The sequence below is a fragment of the Daldinia vernicosa genome, assembly GCF_022497035.1.
Source record: "Daldinia vernicosa strain CBS 139.73 unplaced genomic scaffold F5Y00scaffold_9, whole genome shotgun sequence".
In the NCBI taxonomy this organism is placed as follows: domain Eukaryota; kingdom Fungi; phylum Ascomycota; class Sordariomycetes; order Xylariales; family Hypoxylaceae; genus Daldinia; species Daldinia vernicosa.
The window spans coordinates 746380-770642 of NW_025953925.1; the positions used below are offsets into that span (position 1 = coordinate 746380).

General features: G+C 46.7%; 6 protein-coding genes across 6 annotated transcripts; 1 reads left to right on the plus strand and 5 right to left on the minus strand.

The window, feature by feature from the left end:
• Window positions 1-362: 362 nt before the first annotated feature.
• Window positions 363-1544, minus strand: F5Y00DRAFT_259338 (FabD/lysophospholipase-like protein; the record flags this gene model as incomplete). Its single annotated transcript, XM_048010858.1, has 4 exons — window positions 363-912; window positions 976-1196; window positions 1261-1415; window positions 1490-1544. The coding sequence occupies 4 exons, from the start codon at window positions 1542-1544 to the stop codon at window positions 363-365; spliced, it is 981 nt and encodes a 326-aa protein (XP_047867778.1).
• Window positions 1545-3831: 2287 nt separating this feature from the next.
• On the plus strand, window positions 3832-5334 carry F5Y00DRAFT_259339 (uncharacterized protein; the record flags this gene model as incomplete). Its single annotated transcript, XM_048010859.1, has 1 exon — window positions 3832-5334. The coding sequence occupies one exon, from the start codon at window positions 3832-3834 to the stop codon at window positions 5332-5334; it is 1503 nt and encodes a 500-aa protein (XP_047867779.1).
• A 44-nt stretch (window positions 5335-5378) lies between these two features.
• On the minus strand, window positions 5379-9169 carry F5Y00DRAFT_274688 (uncharacterized protein; the record flags this gene model as incomplete). Its single annotated transcript, XM_048013404.1, has 2 exons — window positions 8854-9169; window positions 5379-8776 (listed from the first exon to the last, which is right to left on the minus strand). Exons 1-2 carry the CDS (start codon window positions 8912-8914, stop codon window positions 5379-5381), a joined length of 3459 nt encoding a protein of 1152 aa, XP_047867780.1. The 5' UTR covers window positions 8915-9169.
• Window positions 9170-10098: 929 nt separating this feature from the next.
• F5Y00DRAFT_218705 (uncharacterized protein) lies at window positions 10099-12323 on the minus strand. Its single transcript, XM_048005622.1, has 2 exons — window positions 11628-12323; window positions 10099-11456 (listed from the first exon to the last, which is right to left on the minus strand). Exons 1-2 carry the CDS (start codon window positions 11897-11899, stop codon window positions 10367-10369), a joined length of 1362 nt encoding a protein of 453 aa, XP_047867781.1. The 5' UTR covers window positions 11900-12323; the 3' UTR covers window positions 10099-10366.
• Window positions 12324-18405: 6082 nt separating this feature from the next.
• On the minus strand, window positions 18406-20961 carry F5Y00DRAFT_251624 (uncharacterized protein; the record flags this gene model as incomplete). Its single annotated transcript, XM_048009845.1, has 2 exons — window positions 18406-20150; window positions 20268-20961. 2 exons carry the CDS (start codon window positions 20959-20961, stop codon window positions 18406-18408), a joined length of 2439 nt encoding a protein of 812 aa, XP_047867782.1.
• Window positions 20962-23056: 2095 nt separating this feature from the next.
• On the minus strand, window positions 23057-23914 carry F5Y00DRAFT_259343 (putative glutathione S-transferase; the record flags this gene model as incomplete). The annotated part of the gene is made up of 2 exons (XM_048010860.1): window positions 23057-23816; window positions 23877-23914. 2 exons carry the CDS (start codon window positions 23912-23914, stop codon window positions 23057-23059), a joined length of 798 nt encoding a protein of 265 aa, XP_047867783.1.
• Between the last annotated feature and the right edge of the window lie 349 nt (window positions 23915-24263).

Below are 24263 nucleotides of genomic sequence, written 5' to 3' on the forward strand. Positions count from 1 at the left end.
CGCATATATGTCTAATAGACTGTACGGCAATGCCGGCCGCGGGTAAGCTTTAGAGGGTCAGGTTCAGGGGTATAGAAATATTGTATTGCTATCATGATTATATCTAACTAGGTTACAAAGTCCTAAATTATAGTAATGTTATGAATACACTAGATGCCTTGAGTCTTTCTTATATTAGTTATGAATAAATATTATGAATAAGCTTAGTGGAAGATATGTGGCACACTCCAATACATAGCCACAATCCAATTATTAACTGTGCTATATCACGTGATCCATCCCGCTGAGTTAGATAATCATATTTCCACGACTGCCACTCTGCTACATAGTACTTCATACATTCATCCGGTAACAATCCGCTCTCATCTCAGACGCGTCGCACAAACCTCGAGGGTTTCGGCTATACCTTGTAGATAGGATTCGGTACTACTTATCATGACATCTACCTTCTCCCACTCATCGAGCCTTACGTCCCCTATACCCGTAGGGTTATAACGGAAGTACTTGCCTTGAAATTTAGCATTAGGCGAGCAACATATCTTCTTGAATGATCTAGCCACGGATTCTGCATCTGTCATAACCTTCACGTAGGCCTTAGCTACTGACATAAGGCTATTGCTTAAGGCTATAGGGCCCGAGATTCCCGTCCCTATGCTAACTATACAGGATACATCTGAATCCGGAAATGCGGACTGGACTTCGTCGATAAGCTCGAATATCGGATTGTTACTCCTAAACGCGCCATCACGGAATGTGCAACCGTTGCTGAAGGTGATGGGGTCAAAGAATGTAGGCGCTGCTGATGTTGCCCGTGCTGCTTCCCAGATGCGGCAGTTCGAAGCCTCCTCAATGGTAGAATGATAGTTCCTCAGTCGCCTGGTGTCTGCGTTCAACATGCTTGCGCAGACAAATCTAGCAAATGAATTTAAGCACTCTTCCAAATATGACCGGACGGCTCGAGTGATCGTAACTTACATCTTGCAGTCAGGGTCCTCCTCGAGCAGGGCTGCATCTGCGTCCCCAAGCCGGTCTTGTACTATACCACGGATCTTGTCTTCAAGTACTTTGTGATCAAACATTGCCCTGCCAATGATATTTAAAAAGGTACGACCTAGGATCCTCATCCATAATGACATCTTGAAGACATCCTTAGACATGTCAATGTATGCCTCGATGCACGACGCCACGTCCATTCTCTGTTAAGGGGGGGAGGGGGTTAGTAAGCGCTACATTTGAAAGCAGATAGGGGGTATTACACACAAGCCTCCCTAACATTATTGCGATGAGACCGCCAGTACTTGTCCCAACGATCATATCAAAAACATCACAGGGCTTGGGCGGTTCTTTAGGATTGACAAGATGCATCAATCTCTGCAATATGAGCAAGCTAACGAGGCCTCTGACTCCGCCTCCATCTACGACGATTATTGTTAGTTTTGTTTGACTGTCCGATTTTTGATTAGATTGTTAATGAAACATGAAAGCTCACCGAGGGAGAGCAACCGAAGGCGTCGTTGAGGTGGCACACTTGGATTATCAGGCATTATTGGCTCATCAATGACCTTATATAAACCAGCACCTAGTAAAACACATTAGGCTTATAATATAGGTTTAGAAGTAAAGTCATGATTGTTATATGTTAAAGGTGTTTGAGGACATATATTCCATGATGATTCAGTTAATCGCTTACGACAAGAAGACATGAAGTTAAAATTATAATAGGATTATAGAGTATATGGCTTATGGGTGTAGAAGCAATGTTAACAATTGACAACTACAATTTTCTATAGAGTATTACCAAAATCCGTAGCTACGAAAAAACCTAGTTACCAAAACTCGTAGTTACCAAAACTCGTAGTTACCAAAACTCGTAGTGAATTACCAAATTACGTAGATACCAAAAGACGTAGTTACGAAAAATGGTAGTGTTACCAAATCACGTAAACACCAAAAAAACGTAGCTACGAAGAATGGTAATATTACCAAATCACGTAGATACCAAAACACGTAAGTAGCTACGAAAATTGGTAATGTTACCAAATCACGTAGACACGAAAAATGGTAGCTACGAAAACTGGTAGCGCTACCAAATAACGTAGATACCAAAACCCGTAGATACTAATAGCGTACAACAAATCGAGAGTCTAGAACTGGCAATTAATAAATGGATGGGGCTATTCACGTATCTTCTCTGATGAGATTGGCCTCCCATTGTCGAATCAACGTTGTGACGGCCTCGCATCCAACCACGCCACGCCACGCACTTATACCTTTTTCTCGTAGGTAAGTAAGTTCATATATTTCCTACCCAATAGAAAGACGCAGGATAGAAACCAAAAAACGTAAAACAGGAAACGCTTTTTGGTAAACAAAATACCAAAAATCGTCGACGAGTAGGTACTAGGTACCTACCTGAGTAGTTTTAGGTTAAGTCTTCTTAACATAACTACTCCTTTTTATAGACCTATTTCCCAACTGACACAAAGGTAAAGACTTTTTTTTTTTTTGCTAGGTAATGCCATAGTAGTGTTGAAGCATTATTAAAGCATCCAACTGAAGCAATGGCACCAGCAAGATTATACCAACGATAAAATATAGTCTTTTACACTTACCAAAGTCCTTGATATTAACAAGTCAAAATACTATAGCTAACTAACTAGGACTCAAGGTCGTATAAAACCCAACGATTGCAGTTCGATAGTAAGATGCCCAACGTCTCTTGCCTTGTAAGCTTGGTTTAGTGACACTAGGAAAGTCGGCTGGATTTAGTCTTTAGGACCGAGTTTAGAGAAGAAGGAGATAGGTATTTTCGATTTACTTTACGGCTCAACGATGCACGGCACATAGCACCAACGCAACAACCATCAGTGAACTCGGCGTTGCCCTGTAAACTGAGCACATGTTCCATGTATATAACTGACTTGATTTTTTTTTTCTTTTTTTTTCTTTTTTTTTTTTTTTTTTTTTTTTTTTTTGGTGTTGTACTAATGCTTGCTTTCGCCTGCTCGCACCCAGAAGGTGTTGCACATAGCTACCTACCTAAGGTTAAGTACTTAACTAGAAAACAAGCAAGACGAAAGATTCACTCCGGAACAAGTGGGCTTCCCACCTATTTCGAAGTCTTTTTTAAACACTATTAAATTTTATACCTTTTCTACTTATTTTCAAGCGTTGAATGACGTTTTCATTGGCTCAGAGACTATCTTTTGTCTTGACTGTTTCCTTAATTAATGTGCAGCACTTTTTAGGTGCAAGGAGGCAAAAGCCAGTACTGACAAGTTTTGATTTATTTATTATATACGAAAGGGTAATTCAGCAAGTCTCTAATGTGTGATTCTAGCCTTTAATTGGTTGGACTGATATGTTTGATGGGGGGAGGGAGGGGGAATGCAAGCCGTTAATCAGTAATACATACATAGGTAGTATTATACAGTCTTGTCACTTATTAATCATTGATCTATTAAGACGCTTAGGAATAATACCTTCACCGCAGTCATTTGACCGCTCCCTCATTGCAGCTCTACTTCATTTATAGGGGGCGCAGTGTGGTAAGCGGCATCCCGGGCAGTCAAGGCTGACTCTATCTTACCAATAGTATGGTATATTTACGCATTGGAAGAGTCAGCCAAATATCCCAACCCCTCATGCATCTGCCTCCAGGCTCAGGGGAGTTGTGTGGCTTGGCTTGGCTTCAGCACTTATACGTGAGAGCAGCTCCCGTCGAGTTAATAATCTCGACACGCGTACTCGTCTAGCCAGAGGAACGATTATTCACGCTCTTCTCTCGAAACAAATACCTCTTCTAATAGGTATACAGCAGAAATCGACAACATGTCTGTCTCTACGGACGAGCTCCGAAGCCAATGGTCTAACCCGGGTGACATCCTCAGCCTTCTCCTCCTTATCGGTAGCGATATTGTGCAAAAAGCCATCGCTCAACTCGTCGGGCACAGGATTCACCTTTATGGAGATAAAAGAAGTCAAGGTCTTCCAATCGCACCCGTTGCTTTTTCTTTCGGGTGGGTAGCTTACGGGTTCTCTAACCTCCTTTCAGCTATCGGGGATAGGAAGCTGATGCCGACGAGCGATTGTCCCTCTCTTCTCATAAACTGCTCCAACGGATTTGTGAGGGAGAACCAGTCTTGGGTATTAGGCCGTCTTCTTCGGGATCACGAGATTAAATATGCCGTCGACCCACGGCCGAAGGATGAAGGTGGCCGAGCTGAGTCTATTCGAATCGATGTCTTTGACCTGCCCCCCGCCTCGCGCCCTACTTGCGACTTCGTGTGGTGGCTTGGATGGGTAGTATTACTTGCGCAGGTTGGCATTGCTATTATACCCTGGGTCTTATATGATGACTGGGGAATTTTCGTAATTACTCTATGTGGGAATTTGTTTGTTGCTGCTACCTGTGCTCTACCGCAGTGGACGCAAGAGAAATGGGCTGGCCGCAAGTTGAAGCGCGACAAGGTAACATGCCTGACACGTGGTAACGGGCACTTTCATATTATGGTATTCATCGGCACTCGAGACTCCTGGGATCTGGAATCTCTTGCAAGCAGCATATCTGTTCCGCGGCCAGAGACTCGCTGGCTTTCCCTGCTTCTCGCTATATTGTGGACTTGCCTGCTTATTAGCATATCGGGACTCAAAGAACACACCTGGTTTCTTGTCGGCATTGGAGGTATCGGTATGCTACAAAATATATTCGCAGCCGGAACACCTCGAGATCCAGGAGCTTCTAATTTACATATTACCCAATTCTCTCGTGTGTCGACGATCGTAGGGAGACGCGAGGACTACGAAGACGACACGGATTGTAAAGTTAATCTAGAAGAGGCCCTTGAGGAACTTGTCGACATTGATTCATGGGCATCAGGAAAGCCGCCACCAGTACCACAACGTGATAATTCTCCTCCAAACGAAGCCGCTTCAATACCACGATGGCTAGTTACGATGTCTAAGTCTGATGGTGTTCCTACTTGGTTGGAGCCCCTAAAGCCAGTCTCTTTGACCAACCAGACTCCACCCACGTGCCGTTTGATATCAAGAATATGGCAACGGCCAGTTACCGATAATGGCAAGCCGGACGAGGTCGTATACGCTATCGGGGTTCACGGTGCGCTGATCGAGCTTGAGAAATGGGTGCCGACAGCCGGGCTTGCGATGACCCAGATATTCTTCCCGGCAGGTCTCCAGTACAACGATGCGGCCATACGGGATAAAAAACATAAAAAATTCTGGCAGAGAGCATATCACACTAAACAAGTCAGAGAACGAGCAGAAGTAAAAAGGAGGGCCGAAGAGGTGACCCCGGCTCCGATGGGAGTCTAACTAGACATACATAGCCTTTAGGTTTATATATTATTATATTACACTTACATGGTCTCAGCCTCCTCGAGTAGCTGTATTATCTCCTTGTGACCTCCCATTCTGGCTATCAATTCATCATCGGGCCAAACTTTCGCCCCTTTCTCAAGTAGCAACCGTACTATCGTTTCGTTTCCTCTGGATACTGCCACTGATAACAGCGTACGGCCACGATCGTCACAGATTTCGATATTAGCTCCTTCTTCGACTAGCCATCGTGCTATGTTTTCGTTTCCTCTGGATACTGCCCTCCGTAACGGCGTACAGCCATCATTGCCACAGATTTCAATCTTAGCTCCTTTTTCGAGTAATTGTTGTACAATATTCTCATGGCCTTCAAGTACCGCGCAAAGCAAAGGCGTCTGGCCATATAATCCGAGGGCCTCGATTTTAGCTCCTTTTTCGAGTAACAGTCGTAGTATTGCTTTATGGTTCCCCCTCGCCGCCGCCTCTAATGGCGACAAGTACCGTTTAAATTTTAAATCAATTTTAGCCCCCTTTTTAAGTAATAATTTTACCAGTCCTTCATTGCCTCTTTCTGCTGCTATATATAACGCCGACTTGTTTAATTTGTCTTTTAGATTAATGTCAGCACCCTTTTCAAGTAGTAGCTTTACCATTCCTTCGTAATCTCTGCTAGTTGCTTCCAATAATAGAGTCCAGCCATATTTATTTTTCAGATCAAGACTGGGGGACTTCCTTGCAAAAATCCCGCCACGTTTCTTAGTGTCGAAGTTTAAGAGGATCTCCACGACAGCCTCGTATCCCTCCGTACAAGCCCAGAATAAGGCAGATCGGTCATATTTATCGTCTCGTGCGTCGAAGTCCAAACCCTTCTCTTTTAATAGCATACAAACAACCTTCTCTAGTCCTAGTAACGATGCTATCATTAACGAAGATAACCTATCCGGGACCTCATTTCCTCCGTAATATCGTCTCCTGTTCCAGTAAATTCTGAACCAGTCGTTATAGTTTTGCCTGTTGCTACTGCAAAGCAATTTTGCACGACACTCTATCTTTCCCGTATTCTGATTAGAGGCCATACGGAAGTGAGCGTGCCAATTATTTGCAGCATAATCCACAAAGACTGGGAGACCACCTTCGCCTGAAGCCTTGAGATTCGGAAAACAGAGATAAGTGATACATATCCCTGCAAGTACACGATGTGATTTTGAGGGATGAAATGAGTTTTGCCATTTGGTGTTGGTGGGAGTGAGCTTGTGCTGGTGGTAAACCAAAAATTCTCTGGCTGTTTGATGTAGCAAATAAACCTTAGAATGTACGATAGTAACGAACAGCCCGCAAAGTCCTCTGACTGTATCGCGGAAGCGATTTTCTGGCTCGAGCTCGAGTTCGCTGTAGGATTCGTGTTCTTCTCTGATAGCCAGCGCTATTGCCATTTCTTGCAACGACAGTGGTCTCTCTGCCGCAACGACGATATGAAGAAGTCTCCTGGCTTTTACAATATCGGCGCTTCCGCATAAAATCTTCTCATATGCTGTCTCGACTGTCTTCGGAAGTTGGTGAATAATTGCTTTCAAGTGCCCTTTTGTAATTCCTTCGCTGTTATTTATAACGTCGAAAACAAGGTAAACCCATAAATAAGTTCGGTGTGGGATACGGGTAAGTTCGTCTTCAAGGAGCTGTACTTCTTCTTCTTCAAGGTTAAGACGTTCGCCGGTTTCCTTCGCATTAGTTTTGATAACAATATCAATTTCCTTTGCGATCTTATCGACTTCAGCTTCATTCGCTCCATTTAAGTGGATTTCGGGGTACCGGTTCTCAAGGAGCTGGAATCCGCGTCGAATATGGTTGTATGGTCGACTAGTTAAAAGAAATTTGAGGGAGGATTCGCCTGCTCCATCCTTGTAGAGCGTCTCTAAGGCCTTAGTTAGGCGGGTAGTATCTTCGCATTCATCTAGGGCATCGAGAACACAAATGATCTCTCCATCATCGTTATGGTATGAAACACTCGTAAGAATATCCCAAAGTCTAGAGAAGGAAGAGAAAAGTTGCTTGTCATGGGCGAATTTATCGACAATCTCGTCGGTAAGAAGAGCAGGCTTCTGAAGGAAGAGTTGATGCAATAGACAACGTACAGCGCCTTCTAAACTCCTCTGATCCTCAAAATCGTCTTTGAAGAAGAAGTAGCATGTGGATCTCGTACTGGTAGTTGGAAGGACGTTATCCACCAAATGCTTCGCCAAAACTGATTTCCCGCATCCTGGATCTGCGGATATCCAGAGTAAGCTCAACGTTTGGCCGCATCGCCATTTTCGAAATGTCTCATGACTTGTGAACCATTCGCACGTTCCCTCTATTCGCTCACGGTTTCTATCCTTACGATCTCGGTATGGTAAGCTGGGGAGTTCGCGAAGGAAGAGGTCACGTTTGCGCATTTTATCTGTTTGAGATATCTCATCTGCGTGGGACAAGACTGTAGTTGAATTGAAGTAAGCATCGAGAAGACTAAGGATATGCGACGACTTACTGCCTTTAAATAGACCTTTCTGTATTAAATTCCGTAATGCAGCACTATTAATCCGCCCCAGGTCATCTGCTGCCTTGCGGATCTCGTCCGAGCCAACTGCCATTACTCTTTCCTGTGTCATTCCCCTATATCTTGCAGCCTCAAGGTTTAGTCGTCCCATAGCTGCATCATAACAGTCTTTAAATCTACTGATAAGTGAATCCGCGCTGGTGTAGATTTGCCGAAGTAGCGTGAAAAATAACCAGTGTAAGTCGACCTTCTTAGACGACTTTAACTTGAGGAATAAGTCGCAGTTGTCAAGGAACGGTAGGTACGTTACAGGCTCTTGATCGAGCGCAACGGGAATAATATCGTGATTATTACGACTTTGAGAACTCCTGATTTTGAGAAAGGCAAGCTCAGTAAGCACATGATGAAAAGCATCATGGGAGCAACTGTCTTCTACCACCTTCCTAATACCTTCTTTGTATTGTTGTACGAAGGATGCGGTTCGTCCCTTGGTATACGATGCTTCAATGGCACCTATATAAGACGAGGTGAAATCATCTTCGTAGTATCGTTTAAGCAGACCCGAGCTACACACCACCACCCTCTCGACGCCGCTGATGGTGCCGGCGTTATTGGAATCATTCGGTGCTGGGAGCAGACAAAATTGGTTATCGAGGATGTTTCGGGTGGCAGCAGAACCACCCTCACGATCATCAAATAGAGGTAGCGGAGACTTGTCTGAAATAATTCGAGCTTGAATTCTTCTGAAGTACTCGATGAGTCTCTTGACGCTTTCGGCATTGGCCCTCGTATCCAGCTTAGGATTCTCATGCGCATAGACAATAAATATGCTGGGGGAAGTCGAACAACTAAATACGTCTATATTTGCAAAAAACTCCAGTATCTTGGAGAACAATTCCTCTCGCGCTAACAAGGCTATTAGTTAGTGACGGGAGTAGAAAATGGCAGATGGCCCATGACGAGATGGCGCCCAAGAAACGTACCGGCATCCTCTTGATACTGGAACCCATTCGTGGAATCCAATTTGACTGGATGTGTTTCCATTGTCGACTATGCGAAACTTAAAGATTCCTGAGACAATAATTGAGTCGACGATACCTAGCGGGAGCAAAAGGGTAGCTTGAGACGCATATTAGACAGTAGGAGTAGAATGCAACGAAGCTATAATGTAAGATTTAGACAGAAATCAGAGCCCAATTCAGCATCGGGGTGTTTCGTATGTGATTGGCGGGAAAGGAGCCAATTATTGGGCTGTGTGGCGTGGTAGCTGAAACGTGCATCTTCGACCCCTAAGCAGACTTCAACAACATCGTGATAACAAAGATCGCTCGAGAATTCTAAGTTAACCTGAAACTGAGAGATACGTAGGTACCTGCCTATATATCAAAGCTTACGGTTAGCCAAAACATACAAGCAAAAAAAAGGGGGGCGGGGTGACGTTGGGGATCGGATCTGGGACAACGTGCTTCGTTTTTATCCTATAGGGTCCTCTCAACAATGTCTACCTAACCTATGTTTCTCATGTGCGCATAGATAAAGTTTAGAATAAGTCTGTGAGAAACACCTCGTTTAAACGAAACAAAACGAACGTTATCGCAAACCTGTCCCGGTTAGCCCTTGTTTACTATGAAGGGGACTGACATGATGTGCTGGGAGATGTAACCGCTATACGACGGTAGGACCTACGCTTTCGCAGCGCACGGTTATATCGACTACGCGTAAGAGTTTAGAAGACGTAGATTCAAAAATCTATTTCACCCCAACTGTTGGAAAGAGCCATATTATGTATTTACCAGAACCTGTTAGTTCTAGGCTCCCTCCTCATATACGTCCAGCTTCTAGACGCAGTACCGTTGTACCAGTTCCCTTGACCCGTAGCCTCCGCAGGTTTAATAAATACACGTCCTCCCTCCCTCGGCCTGCCTCTTATCCCGTAGTCCCTGCTATATTCCACCCTTAGCAGATGTCCCACGAATCATACCCTCATTTCCCCCGCCATACCAAGAAAAATGTTTGAGATGAAAGATGGCGACTCCCAAAAAGCAACAAAAGAAAATACTCCGAAACATCTTTTCCCTTCCAGCTACCATCAGTGCTAGGTATCAAGATCTCCAGACATGGGTTCCCAGTACAGTCGTGCTCCAGATTATAGCATCTGGCAGCTGAAGTATGATCGCCCGCGGTGTCCGTATCCGCTGACGCCGTCTCAGAACGACGTACTTAGTACTAAGACATTATATCCCCCAATCCGTACCCCGTATCCCTCAGATGATGGGCTAACGATAGGAATATAGGATCATATGCGTAACATAGTAGCGGGTATAGTCCGCCCAAATCCCACATGGCCCGTCGACAAATGCACATTGCCCTTACTAAAAATCCATATTGGAGCATGTATACACGGAAACAGGGCCGTATGTACTTCGTGCCGTGGCATTAAGTCATCAAGTTGCAAATGTCAATTCGATCCGCCCCGGTAAGACCGTCGCGGGAGGTTCACGAGTGAAACAAATCCCAGGCTCTCTCGCATATCTTCAAAAACTCCTCGCGCTTCTGTCGCTGGGTCTCGGGGCTGTCCCGGCCGGCTCCAAAGGGGCCTCTCCGAGTGGGTGCAGGCCCGTGGCCGAGCGGGGGGCTACTACCTTCCTCGTATTCGGCGCGGGTTCTTCGCCTGCTCGTACTTCGACCCGTATCTAAGGGGTTAAGTCCATTTCTAGGCGACGGGGGTGTCGGGGGTTGATGCCCGGTATAGTGGACAATCTTAGGTAGCAGCTCTGGCCGCCCGCCGGCTAGTTCGTGTTGTACTTCCTCGGCCGACTTGTATTCTCGACCCCGGCCTGACATGGGAGGCTGCGAAGGGCCTGGCGGCGGGTGACCAGGCGATGCTAATGGTCCGTGGCTGGAACCAGGGTAGAAAGCTCGCGCACTTGATTCTGCGTGTGAGGGAAGGCCTTGGCCACCGAACACATCGGAGATTGGAGGCAACCGATTCGCCGTTTGGTTCGCAGGTACGTGATGAATGTGAGACGTACTGGAGAGGTTCGAAGGCTGATTAGCGAGATGCCTCGTTAAGGGCTGCGGGTTATGGCGCCCGGTAAAAGTCTGACCCAATGGCGCGGATTGGATCACCCGCTCGTGGGCGAACTGCTCATGTGATGGTGCTACAATACTTAACCCCGGAGGGGCTTTATTTCGTCGAGACATCCCGGGGGTTTTTGCGGCGAATTGGCTAATAGGGTCCTTTTCCTTGCCATTATCCGGACCATCCCCCTTCGCCGATTGCTGTTGTAGTCTAGCTTCGATAATACGGCGTTGCTGTTCTCTAACATTCATGCTCTGCTGTAGGTGTTCTTTCATAACAGGATCCTGAGTGACGAAGCCGGGTGATAGACATGCGATACCCACTTCCTGGATACCGAGTCCTTCCCTCCCTAGCGCCGGACGTGCCGTAGCGGCGCCCGACCCGGTGAGACTCTTGGAGAGATCCAGCCTTCTTGGGCGATGACGACCGGCCGGTATATCGGGAGATCCTGGCTCTTTTTTTACAAAGATTTTGGGTCCAGCAGCGCTCGACGCATTTCGTGTACTGCAGCGGAAGCGAGGGTTAGCGACAGGAATATTCCGAAACTACGATAACGGAGGAATGGGATCTCTTTTTCTAGGGGTTGGGTATTTTCCGTGACGGATTGAAGGATCTGTCGAGTCCGAAAAGGGAGAAGGGCGAAAAAAAGAAAAAGAAAATTTTAAAGTTACTTACGCGCTCGGGGGAGAAGACTTTACCGCGGTCTGGGCAGCGGCTCTAGGGGGACTTCGGCTGGTAGGACGTTGCGTCGCAGAAGCAGGAGCATTAGTGTTCGGAATGCCCGAAACTGCAGCCGAAGTACGTGGGACGGAAGGTGAAGGCGGCGCTGCGGCAATTCCAGTTAGAGTCGAAGAAGTACCTGCAGCGCTGGTGGCAGGCGCCAACTCAGCATAAGCTGGTCTGTCGTGGGGAGCCGGGGAAGGGGCCATTGCAATCGCTGCACTCATGGTGTACGAATGGCTTTAAGCTTTTTTTTTCTTGATATGGTAATTACAGGTACGATGATGTTAGCTCGAAATTGAGTTTTTTTTCTTTCCCTTAGATGCTGATGCTGTTGCTGATCCTCTCCTATTTTTATTCCCGGCTGAAATGGCTGATGCGCCACGCGGGAGTTGGCAGCAGGGAAGGGAAATGGGCGGAAAAGTCTTGAAAGTGTTGCAGCGATGGTACAGACAAGACGCTCCAGATGTCAGTGAAATTGATTGATGAAGGGATGAGGCGCACTTTGAGCCCCCCTTCACGCCTGCGCTTAACTTTGCAGGCTTGAGTTGCAGGAATATTGATGTTGGGCCCCGATTATTGTTCAGATGGTTGCAGCCAATGATTATCTGGTCCTTCTACTCAATCTGCCCGACTCCGTATTGGTACGTGTCCAAACGCGCCAATGATCGGGTCGCTCGATCGATTTAACCTATTAATTCCTCTGATGAACTGCCTTAGCTTGCCAATCGCGAATGATACGGAGGGCGAGTAGGCAGCACGTCAGCTCCGAGTAAGCAACCAGTCCTGTATCGCACTGGAATATTTCGGGCCTTGGGCCGGACGGGTCAACTTTAGTTTGATGCCGAAGCTCGAGAATGCAACCGACTGGAGTAAAGTCCGCGGGACGGGGCAAGATCCGGTGAGCCAGGTATTCGGATGTGATCGAAGTTGGATTATCGGTTCGAGGGATGCCCCCTGAAGATCGGATCCGGTATGTGGTCTCCCCTCCTTTGTCTCTCTTCGGACTTGCTGCTCTACGAATTGTCTCTCGACTGGATCCGCCCTTTTCTTTTCAAGGTTGGTATATGTTTTAAATGAATGTTAACTCGCCTATCCACTTTCTCGATACTACCACACCAGAATATAGGCGACGCTTAATTTGTGTTGCGCTTTGCGTTGGGCTCGTCACACAAGTGGACGAGTCGCTCGTGGAGGGATGTCTGCCGGTCGATGAATCGGCGTATTACTATGGTTATGGTATGGACAGATACCAAAAATGTGGCTGGAATTGGAGAATTGGAAATTGGAAAATCGAACGAAACAGTACGAAACTCGATCAGATAGGGATTGGTGTATATACGGTTGCAGCGAACTTTTCTTCCCCCAAGAGAAAATAAAGAAGAAAGCAAAAAAGAGGCACTACAAGGAGGAAAGATGTAGCGAAAGAGACTGGACGAAAGACGAGTGCGGAAGGTATGGGATTAAGGTATAAGGTTAGGGTAGGCAAAGTCGAAGGGAGGAAAAGGTAAGAAAGGTTTCTCGAGGCGTAAAGAGGGGCAGGCTGATGGGCCGACCTCCCATGTTATTAGCGGTTTCCTTCAGGGACGAACACAGCTTCCTGCCGTACTGTACAAGCATGTATTGTACAATACAAAACAAATGTACTTGCTCTATTAGGTACACTGAGTCGTTAGCGTGCTTTAGTTGCGCTACAGGTACAGCACGGGCCCAGACGCGGCCTTGACGCTAGTGTGCCAGGTAAGGCACTAGAGATTCAAAAAATCCCCCCCGGAATGGAGACTTATGAAAGGGGAGGCGGAATATGTTAGGAATGACACAGTTATGTGTGAGAGAAGTGTGGGTTCGACGAAGAGGACCTGGGGGAGCCTGGGATTGCCTGATAAGCCTGGCAAACCTGGGACTTTGAATCCCTGTCGCGAAGAAGAAAAAAAAAATTAGTGTATTATGAGGTAGAGAAGCGAAGATGTATAATTGGTTCCCGATTTGATCGTTGAAGCACGGCCGGTGACCCTTCACTTGGGGTTTACATCATACCATAGGTAGTAGTACACTTTTTCTAGGCTGATATGCATTTTGTTGAAATCCAACAGTTTTATGTATGTCATATTTTCCTTTTTCATATCAATTTTATTTATTTATTTCCTTTTATTTTATATATAGTTACCATCACGAACACACACTTCGAATACCTGCTCGTTTACTTTACCTCTTTACCTACATGCAGGTACAAGCTAAGGCTAGTAGAAACAGTGCACACAAAAGAGGTACATCATATATGGGCTAATACGACGCATATGGTGAAACATAACCAAAAAAAGTTGGGACTATTTCAATCTTCTTTCCCTAACCCACACGAACTCGCCACACGTCAGTCAATCAATACACTATGTATTTGCCAGAAGAGCTCGATTCAGACGGCTTGTGGGTACGCATGCCTCGTAAACGGTGAAGAAAGCAGCAGCTCTGTGGGACTTGTTTCTGTTCTGGACGGATTTGTCTGCTTGTCTGCTTGTCAGGCAGGTTTGGTGGCGTGTGTGGGTTGAGCCAAGGAATGGGGGGCCCCCCGTCGCTCTGCCTCCGTATTCCGTAGACTGTTTTACATTGATGCTTAGCAACCCGTCTAATCCGGTCTCGATTATGATTGGATCCCGCGAGATTGATCAAAAAATTCGGGAACTGGAATTCTGGAACTACCTCCTAGTATTCCAACACTTTGACATTTCATCATCATCATCAACGAACAAAGTTGGTGATCTACAACAAGACTATATACCTAACTATATACCTAGGTAGACTGGGTATAGGTATAGACTATCGAAATGTCAGATGCTATGTAGATCGACCTTCGGCTCGAACGGTTCGGTTTCATCATTCGTCCAATGGCGTAGCACAAGTCGCCGAAGATAGAAAAGTCGAAAAGGGTTGGTTGATCATGGATTAGGTGATTGATTACCTAGGTACCTAGGTAGGTATCAGGATGTGATTGCGTCTAGTCTATCGATTCCCTCCCATCTGTCAATTACCATTTGTTGCCGCATGGTCCACTCCGTTGCACACGAGCGCAACGTCGATTTTCAGGTGAATTCAGGTGAAGCTACTCTAGACATGGGCCCTTGCGTTGGTTGGGCGTTATGCCTTTTTTGGCTCAGACAAGGATTACATCGGCCGCAAACTTATTCGGTTTTCTTGCTCAACTCTGCCCAGTAGATCGGACGAAGATTGCCTCTACTTTTTACTTGACCCGAACAGGACACCGTCCCGTTGGAAACTCTTCTCCTGCCTTAGCGTTACCAGTTACCTACTAACCACCTGCATATGTAAATGTAAAAGTACAGTGTGGTAGGGGAGTTACCTTGGTATGGTATGGTATGTTAGGTACAATACAATACATCCCTCCGTCCCATCCCGTTCCATAATCCATCCCATCAGCTTCCCTTAAATGTGCAAATTCCAGAAAGAGTAACCTCCCTCATCCAGCTATCCCCTCATCGATACTTTCACCGTAACCTTTAGTCGTGTCAAGTTTACCACCCATCTACCTACACTAGGTAGGTATGTATCGAGATGCATGCAGGTAAGTTGCCCTTCGCGGTAATAATGTCCAGATCTATTATGCCTCTAAAAATTTCCGTATGTTTCAGTCCAGTCTCTGACGCAGAGGAACAGTTGAGGGAACAGACTGCGGGATTGCGGCCTGGGGTGCCGTGTCCTCGGCACGTCAAATCCTTGCGGTGGTGGCCCGTGAACATACATCATCAACTAACCTTTTTTTTATAATCAAATAAGTCCTTCTAATATAGCGGATCGCCGTCATGGGTATCGATGCAGAAGAGCTCTCGTATTGACAGGCGTACGGAATATACATAGGCAATGTACATAGCAGATCCCCGTACACGTATGAGGGGTGGAGGGGTCTGTCTGAAATCTCCTGCTGATCGGTTTGTGAATCGTGATTTATTAAGTATCCAGTGCGGTGCAATAAGGCGGAACCCCCCCCCCCCCCCCCCCCTTGTCTACGAGCAGTTCCCCGTCCGCGAGTTTGTCAATCCGATCAACAACATCGTCATCATCGTAAGCACAACCCGAGCTAAAACGTCTACATACACTATTATGGTTATCATCTACATACGTAGAAGCAAACTCTTACATGAACTGTGTGGAATTTATGAAAAGGAACGAATTGCCGATGGGCACGACACGACTTACATACTTCAGGCGTGTAAGCGCCTTAAAAAGTTGAAACGCAAACCCTTGGCTCGTGTCCAATACAATGCAGTGCTTATGAATTTCATATTATTCATCCTCCTTCGTTCCGTCGAAGCTACATTACGAAAAAGTCGTTGTCTCAGATTCTTGTCGATTTGACTCGATTCGAGAGGTGAGATCTTATCACTTGGATGTTATTGGCACCAGGTAGCAATGTAGTATACATATGTATCTAGGTAGTATATCATGTATGATGTACAGTACACACCCCCTTCATACATTATATCATACACTACGCATTCCTTTCCTCATCTAGACGCGGTTGTAAAATTTTTGCGGCATCGCTGAGCTTCACGTGTGTGTGTGCGTGTGTAAAGATATTCGTTTCGTGGGGGCGGTAGAGCATCCCGCGTCTTTTTTAAAATGCAAACGCCAATACCATGATACTATATCAATCAACATCGTATTTTAAGCAACATAGCGCTGTCGGTGGTCTGCTCTATCGGGTATAGGTCCGATGCAATTTGCCGCGCGGCAATGGGAGACCTCTAAATAAGTATCGCGTATATACAGGTAGTTATACCTAACCTATATCTTCTTTTTACCTATAATTATATAACCCATCCCCTGAGCTCGTGTTGACATCGTCAAAAAAGAATCACCGCCATCATCACGAGCATGTCGTCACGAGCAACGAAGGAAGAATAAATCCACGTCTCAAGTAGCGCTGCGCCTACATACGAGTCCCTCTAACAAAACATCTTGAGGCGCAAATACGCGCTACACCCCTCCTAATCCACACAGCCACGACACATACCACAGGATGATGCTCGTCGGTTAAATTAAATTAATGGACAGGTATATGTATTGAAGAATATATCAGACGGGTCCACTCGCGGCCCTTTCCGCGCTGCTCTTCTAGAAAGACCAAAGTAGCGGATCCCCCTCAGCTGAAGGAGCCGTGGACGAGGCGAGCATACCCGTCATCTACCGTGCATATATATATACCTGTATATACGTGAAATTTTCGAGGGGTGTAGGGTATAGGTAGGTAAGTTAGGTAGGTAGGTGTGCAACGATTTCATCCTGCTCCTCCTTAGCGGTCCCCAAATCCGTACATACATACATAATAGTTCTCCGCGGCGGGAGGAGTCGAGAATGGTTTCCCCCCTTTCGAATCTCCAGTTCTCCAGTACCGAAGGCTGAAACGGAGCGCAAATCCTAATTGATTGATGTCATGGCGGAAGAAGTGGGAGGGAGGGTTGATGTGAAACCACGGCAGCGCCACGAGGCTGCTGTGTAATATGTTTATTTATGCCGCAGCGGATAGATGGTTGTCCATGTCGGAAGGCCCACGGATTACCTCTGACTCAAGCTTACTAAGTAAAGTACGGCAGACGACGAGAGATAGGATCACTTTGATGCTATATGTCCCATTTACTATGCTCTATATCCAAGACTCAGATTTACCTGGCTCAAATCCAACCGTATTTCGAACACCCGAGCGCCCCCCCTTTCCTATCAGCCAGCGTTCCACAAGCATCGTCCCCGAGGAGGTATCACCTCGTCTTCAGCAATAACGCTATTGATAAAAAAATACCAATAGCCAAATATATGTCTTAGCTCTATCTCCACGTGGTACCTCGTACCTCAACGACCGCAGATACATATGCAGACGCAGCCCGCCGAGCCAATTCGTCCATGCGCGGGCACCAGGGACCCGGGAAGCGTCGACGGATACGAGCTCGTGCGACGCGAGCAGAAAACAAGATCCCTTCCGTTCCAACTGAACTAGTACCCGACGGTAAGTAGGTATGTATGTATGTATGTAGGGAAACCTGGGCTAGACGGATAAATACATGACAGCTTAGATGCCTGGGTTTCGAGCGCTTGCGGAGTTATACCTTGTCGCTCGACAAGTAGTTAGCCGAAATATTACCTCTATATAACGCGGGTAGTATATGAAAGCAAATGATGAGTTATATAACCAGAGATGAATAAATAAATACAACTCGGTGCTCACCCGACGCCAGATCGCGTAGCACTGTGACACCCCCATATCGTGGGAAACGCGAGCTCGCGAGTAGGAGTAATATGTCTGTCTGTACGAGTTTTCTTGTATCACCAAGACAGGTAGGTAGAAGTAGAGGTAGAGGTAGGAAAGAAGGTAGTTACACATAATCCACCCGGTACAAATTCTCTATCAAGGCTCACCATGTCGTAGGAGAAGGTATACTAGAATAGAGCTACTACCGACGATTCTACAGTATAATGCTATGCAAATGCCACAGGTCTCATCCGCAGTTAAGCCAATATCAATACCCTTAAACCCCAACCCGTAGGGTGGAAGAAAAAGACCCGTCGCTAATGAGGACCTATCCAATGCGCCCGTGCTGCCTTTCTTATTCTTTTCGGTTGCCCGTATGTCTTTATTTCTTTCTCGGCAATCTAAACCGTTCTAATAAAACCCGGGTTGTACTTAGTTATTCTATCATAAAACCCTAATCGCGCGGCTGCGACAAGGTTAACTTCCAGGACCTTCGAGTCCGATGCCCTTCCGACGACCTCTTATCACTGCTAACAAAGCCTTTCCGACGGCATCCAAATCGCCTAACATGGTAATGTGCCCCCTATCAGTACTAACTTGACCGTCACGTACGAGCTCATACCCCTCAGGGAGCATGGCCTCGCGGGCAAGTACGACGCCGTCGCCGCTGCGGAAAACTAAGTCGTCGTATGCATCCGCGCACGCAATTGCTTCGCGTGACGTAACGCTCGCCGCCCACACAGTTGGTACATCCTTGCCGTAGATAACTGCCAATGGTGGGTATGCATTGGCTTGCGTGTGCTCCGGCCGGTGCTGGGTCTCTGCCCGGAATCGCTTGATCTCGGCGAGCGTCCGTGTTAGGTACGCAAGGTTGCGGTTGCGTGTCCCGGCGTCGTTGTCAAGGTTTTTCTGCTGTTGTTGATGAGCTGTGCTCGAATCTCCATGCAGCGTTCCCATTTGCGGTGCTAGGGTCCTGTCGTTAGATATCTCGACCATCCGTACCGCTTCGGCCACTAGATTGCGCGTCGGCGACCGAGATTCGCTAGCCGCACTATTTCCTCGGCTCCTTAATGGTGTCGGTAATCTCTCAGAGAGCTCTCTCAGGGAACTGAGTGCGCCGGAACGAGACTTATAGGAGGGTAAAGATGGTTCTATACACGGACTCAAGCTGTATTTTATCCATTGTTGCGGGTCGTAGAAATCGACTGGATATTGTTCTCCGGTATACTTATTTATGAAGCAGAAGCCGTCTTCCGGCAGGAAAACAAAACTCGTCCTTAACGAAAAGTTAACTTGCGCCGTCAAGACCTTTTCGTTAAAGAGTACAGCGTCGCCATTGCGGATCGGTCCTAATATATTTATACATCGTTGCGGAGTCCCTGCATAAATTACTCCCGAGAACAGTTCAGGCCGTTGGTTTACGGCGTGGCGAGTAATAAGTCCTCCGAGACTGTGTGCAATGACTAGTGCACCTCTGCCTTCGGAGGGATTAGAGCCCTGGTTCGAGGGCAGCTGTTCGAGAAAGGCGATCAATTTGCGCGAAAGTAGATGAGGACTTAAGCGCCAGTCCCAGCCATAATCCCACACTCTCAGTTTACCCGACCTAGCATTTTCGCATTCTCTCAACCTCTTGAACAAGCGCTTCGAGATATCAACCGGACCTATGTTTTTAAGCATACCGGAGGCGTATATCGTCTCTTCCATTCTTTCCTCGTCCTCGGGATCCAAACCAACTTCCAAGTTCACTTTTCGAATGTTCAACCCAACCTTTACGGGTACCCAGACCTGACGGTTAGTTCTGGTAGACCTTAAGATAGACCCACGGTATCCACCCATGATGACAATATCGCCGGTTAATAACTCCAAAGCACGATCCAGATCCGACAGATTTGTATCGCTGTTGTTTGATGGGCCGACATAGAATATTGTAGAGGTACGTGTGGTACCTGATAAAGTCGAGTCTGACTGATTGAATCCTAGTGTTGAATTTCTCTTGAGCGGAGCTGGAATGATACTTGGAAACTGAGGTAATTTGAATGTAGGTACGTCCAAGCTATCCGTGATAGCTTTGAGCCTGCTGTTTTTCTGCTCTCTAATATCATTCCATCTATCGTCATCACCGAAGGAAGACATCCTAGATAGTGAATGGTAGAGTATGGATTCATCAGAAGTTGACCGCCGCATTACCCGTGGCCGAGTTGGCGGTCGAGACGATGTAGCGCCTTCAGCATTGCGGATGGGCAGATCCATAAGCGATTGCCTATTTTCCGGCGGGGGTATGTTCCTAGAAGTTAGGACAGACGTTTCTGTGAATATGAGCCGCCCTGTCCTTGGCGCACTTTCATTGGAAGTAATAGTCTTCTTTGCATCCAGCCCTACACTCTTCGTCGAAGATGGTCCCGAAAAGAATGACGGCAAAGAAATTGATGGCATGGATGGCATAGACGGCAAAGCCTCCCGTATCCTCTTCAGCGCATCCGCTCCCCCGGACGAAGAACGGCGATGGCCATTATTTTGACCAAATACAGCAGATAGAGCTGGTCTCGAATTAGGCTCATTCTGCACAACCATCTGCTTTGGCCCCGACTGCCATGGCGATGGAAATCTGTACATAGGTGAATGGCTTGAAGGAAGTTGACCTAAGGAGAGACCTCTACTTTGGCGCGTTTGCGCCCTCGTACCGGTCGTTTGGTAAGCCGTCCTAGTCGAACCCATTGCTAATGGATGTAGTCTATCCGGCTCTGAAGTGATTGGGCCTTCGATAACACTGAACAGACCTCCGCCTGGCACCCGCTCCAAAGCTGCCACCTTCTCTGCTGCAGGAGTCTTCGGCAGGGTGAGCCTCGTTGCTGCAGGACTTAAAGCCGGCTGTATGATAGATTGGGCATCGTCTTGGTCGATATACAGCTGCTCCTCATCTGCTGCACCATCAGATGACGGTGATACCTCTCCGTCGGAAATTACCAAGCTAGGCGGCTCTAGTATACCCTGGAGGAGCGAGGCTCGACGTTGACGTTCAGGTGTGTTCGCCATACTGGCCGATTAAGTACCTTTACCTAGGTACATGTAGGTATCATCGACGGTTGGACTTCATGAGAAGTATAATTGAATTATAATTATCATTATCCACCTGGATGCTGATGATGGAAACCTGTCGGGAGTGCATTTGAGAAGCAGCTATAATCCACAGGACAAGTAATGTCGCATTTCCGGAAGTACCGGGGAGACGATTATTTAAGACTCCCAAATGAAAATGAATTATTTTAGGTAGTCGAGCTTGTGACTCGGGAGCCAGGAACGGAGAGCAATCCACAATAGACGGGGGCAAAGCGGGCTGTCATATGTGATGTAATAGCGCTATTGGAGGGTTCACATACACTATACCTCGGAAGTACCTAACTTAATGCTGTTCGTCGGGCTTTAAAGGCCTTTGTTAGAAAGCGGAAGGGTAATACCTTAAAATACATTAAGGTCGGGCAGCACAATGGGCTGAAATCGGACGGCTTCCACGGTACATTTATATGTAATGAACTAAAAAATGATTATAAAATCTGGGGTTCGAAAGCGACGGATCCAATGAACTTGGCTATTAACACTTAAGTACCTGCACTATAGATGTTAACTTTGCACTAACATCGATGGATCTTAGCGTACCTACCTACCTTCTATTATGTAGGTAGGTACCTCCTATTATACTCTAGTGCCTGTCTAGTAGTCTAGTAGCCCGGTAACACAACGCAGCCACGTACTACAGGCATGAACTCCTCCATGACACGTACCTCTTTGCACGTAATTTCCCATCGTAGACATTGTTTCCGCTCGAATTGGACCCTCTCCTCTAATCCCAGCCCCCTCCCCCTCCCTCTCCCTCTCCCCTCAGCTAACCGGGCGTAGTGTATGTAGTTGCACTGCAATCCATCGAAGGAATCGACGGGTAGCTGCGGGTTCACCATGAGGTTTCAATAGGCATCCATTACCTATGAGAGATAAATCAAGGCACGGCGCTATCTGATCAGGAGCGGTGAGTAAGCTTATGAACAGGCATGACAGGCTGGCGGCTAGCAAGAAGGCTGACTTTAATGTTGTTGAGAGGGATTTGATCTCATGCAATGCAACCGTACATTATGAATGCATAGAATGCCTACCCATTCATTGTATGTACACATTGCCCATCTTTTTATCTCGTTAGTATGGGCATATTGTGGAGAGACAGACGGTTGAGCCCCAGACACAGCCGCCGGGAGCCGGATCGGCGCTCTTGGTTGGTCAATTATTGGCTGCTCGGTGCACCGCTGACGACATCTGAAATCCATCTTTTAAATTGTTAGTTATCAGTTTGACATGATTGAGCAGTTCATATTTTATGTTATGTATGGGGAGTTATGTACAAGAAACGGGCATCACATCTTCCTTTCCCACCCACCTTAGACGCCTCGAGCAGCTCGAGTAACAGCTGAGTCGACTTCACCGTACGTCGCTGCTTCAGACACTACTGGCGTTTTTCATTGGATTCATGAATGACAAGCTTCGAGATAAGCCATTGTCAATAGCATTGCGGGCGTCTTTGTCCAACAACTCCCTGGCCTTAGGGGTCTTCTTCAATGCCCACCACATATTAGCTCTATTCTCTACGTAACAATTCTACCTAAACCTCCAGAGTTAGCAGGCCTTGCCGTCGCTTGAGTCTAGGTACATCGGTACCAAATAAAACTTACGGCGCTTGTAGCTTGCTAACAGCCACATCGAGTGCTGTCCAATAGATCGTATATTATTCTATAATCCAATATGATGTTCTAGCTTTGCTCTCGATATATCATAACTCATATCATATGTATTTACAATCACTATGTCGTTGTGAGGCTCACATCTGAGACAAATTACTCCGCTCCATAACATGTCTCATACCAATGGTTTTTTATCTCCATGCTGTGTTCAGTTTAGGATACCAATGAAGCCGGGGCTAGGGTAGGCCGAGGCTTAAAGCGGCGTAACGACTGCATCAGGTTTTTAATTCCCAGCACGCAATCAATTTGGTACGTAGGCGTAATCCGGGTCCCATGTACCCAGTACCTCTCATGATGGTCTCGCATGGAGATGAGTGATACTGCATAATCAGGACTTTTCAAGTTCACATCTTGGGTGTGAACATGATACCCAGGCTCGAATCAATCTCCTTAACCTTTTGGACCGACTTCTGGTATCCGGGATGCGTCTCAAGCCTATCGATGTACGCGAATACTTTAGGGAACAATGCTTTAGGGCCACCGCTCTCCCACGCTCCAAAAGTCTCAAACTTATCCTTGGCTGCGATTAATGCGAAGCTGATAAGTATGTCCGCGGACGTGAGTTCCTGGCCGCACAAGTAGTCGCCTCCCGAAGTCGCTAGCTGCTGTTCCAAGAATCCCAACTGCGACTTCGCGTTCGGGAAGACCAGGCGGCTGAATATTTGGTTGGCGACCATGGAGGTAATAGGGCGGATGAAGAATGGTATATTAGATCCCTTGAGCGCTCCTAGGACCATCGCCATGATAAGCATCGGCATCAGCGAACCCTCGACGTAATGGAGCAGATACTGCCACCGCAGCCACTGCTCGGTCTCGCCGCCAACTTTGCCATCCTGGCCGTCCTTCCAGCGCTTGGGCATCATGGTGGTGCCTTGGCCGAAATGCTCACTCAGGTATTGAGTGATGAACCCGCTCTCGGCTAGGACGATTGGCTCTTCCGAGCCTGCGGGTGTGATGGAGATCACTGGTGACTTTCCCAACGGATGAATTTTCTTTAACTCCGGAGGGGCGAACATGTTTACTCGACGAAATGTTTCGAGCTCGTAAGGCACCTTGAGCTCCTCAAGAAGCCAAAGAATGTTTTGAGCGCGAGATTGCTCTAGCCTATTTAATTGTAAGAGACAGCTCACCGTGCGATGTGATATGATCAATAAAGGACCTTACCAGTAGAGCTTAATTTTAGGCTGTTCTTCGGTGGCCATGGTGGACAACACGTAGATGATTGTGAGATGTTAAAATATAGCGGCCTAGATAGTGATACCTAGGTAGGTTTGTACAAAGAAGTTTTATAGGAAATAGAGAATTTGCTCCGAGGATATTTTGTATGCTTGGAATAGGAAATATAGTGCACGTTGGGGACACTGTCTGGGTTTTATATCCAGACTAAAAGTTCTATGTAAGTCGAACCCGGATTCAAATACTAAACAAGACTTGGAATTTTAGGTAGTCTTGTTATTAATTAAAAGCTGCAGAATCCCAGCTTTATTACTCATCATACGACAAAAGGGGATCTTTTTCCGTCTTCGAGAATTTGTAGAACCATGACCAAAA

Excerpts from the sequence above, each read along its gene's own strand:
- F5Y00DRAFT_218705 (XM_048005622.1), bottom strand. The coding sequence starts at position 11,899 with ATGAGTGCAGCGATTGCAATGGCCCCTTCCCCGGCTCCCCACGACAGA. Across the intron at positions 11,457-11,627 it reads AAGTCTTCTCCCCCGAGCGC|TACACGAAATGCGTCGAGCG; the intron begins GTAAGTAACTTT and ends CTTCCGCTGCAG.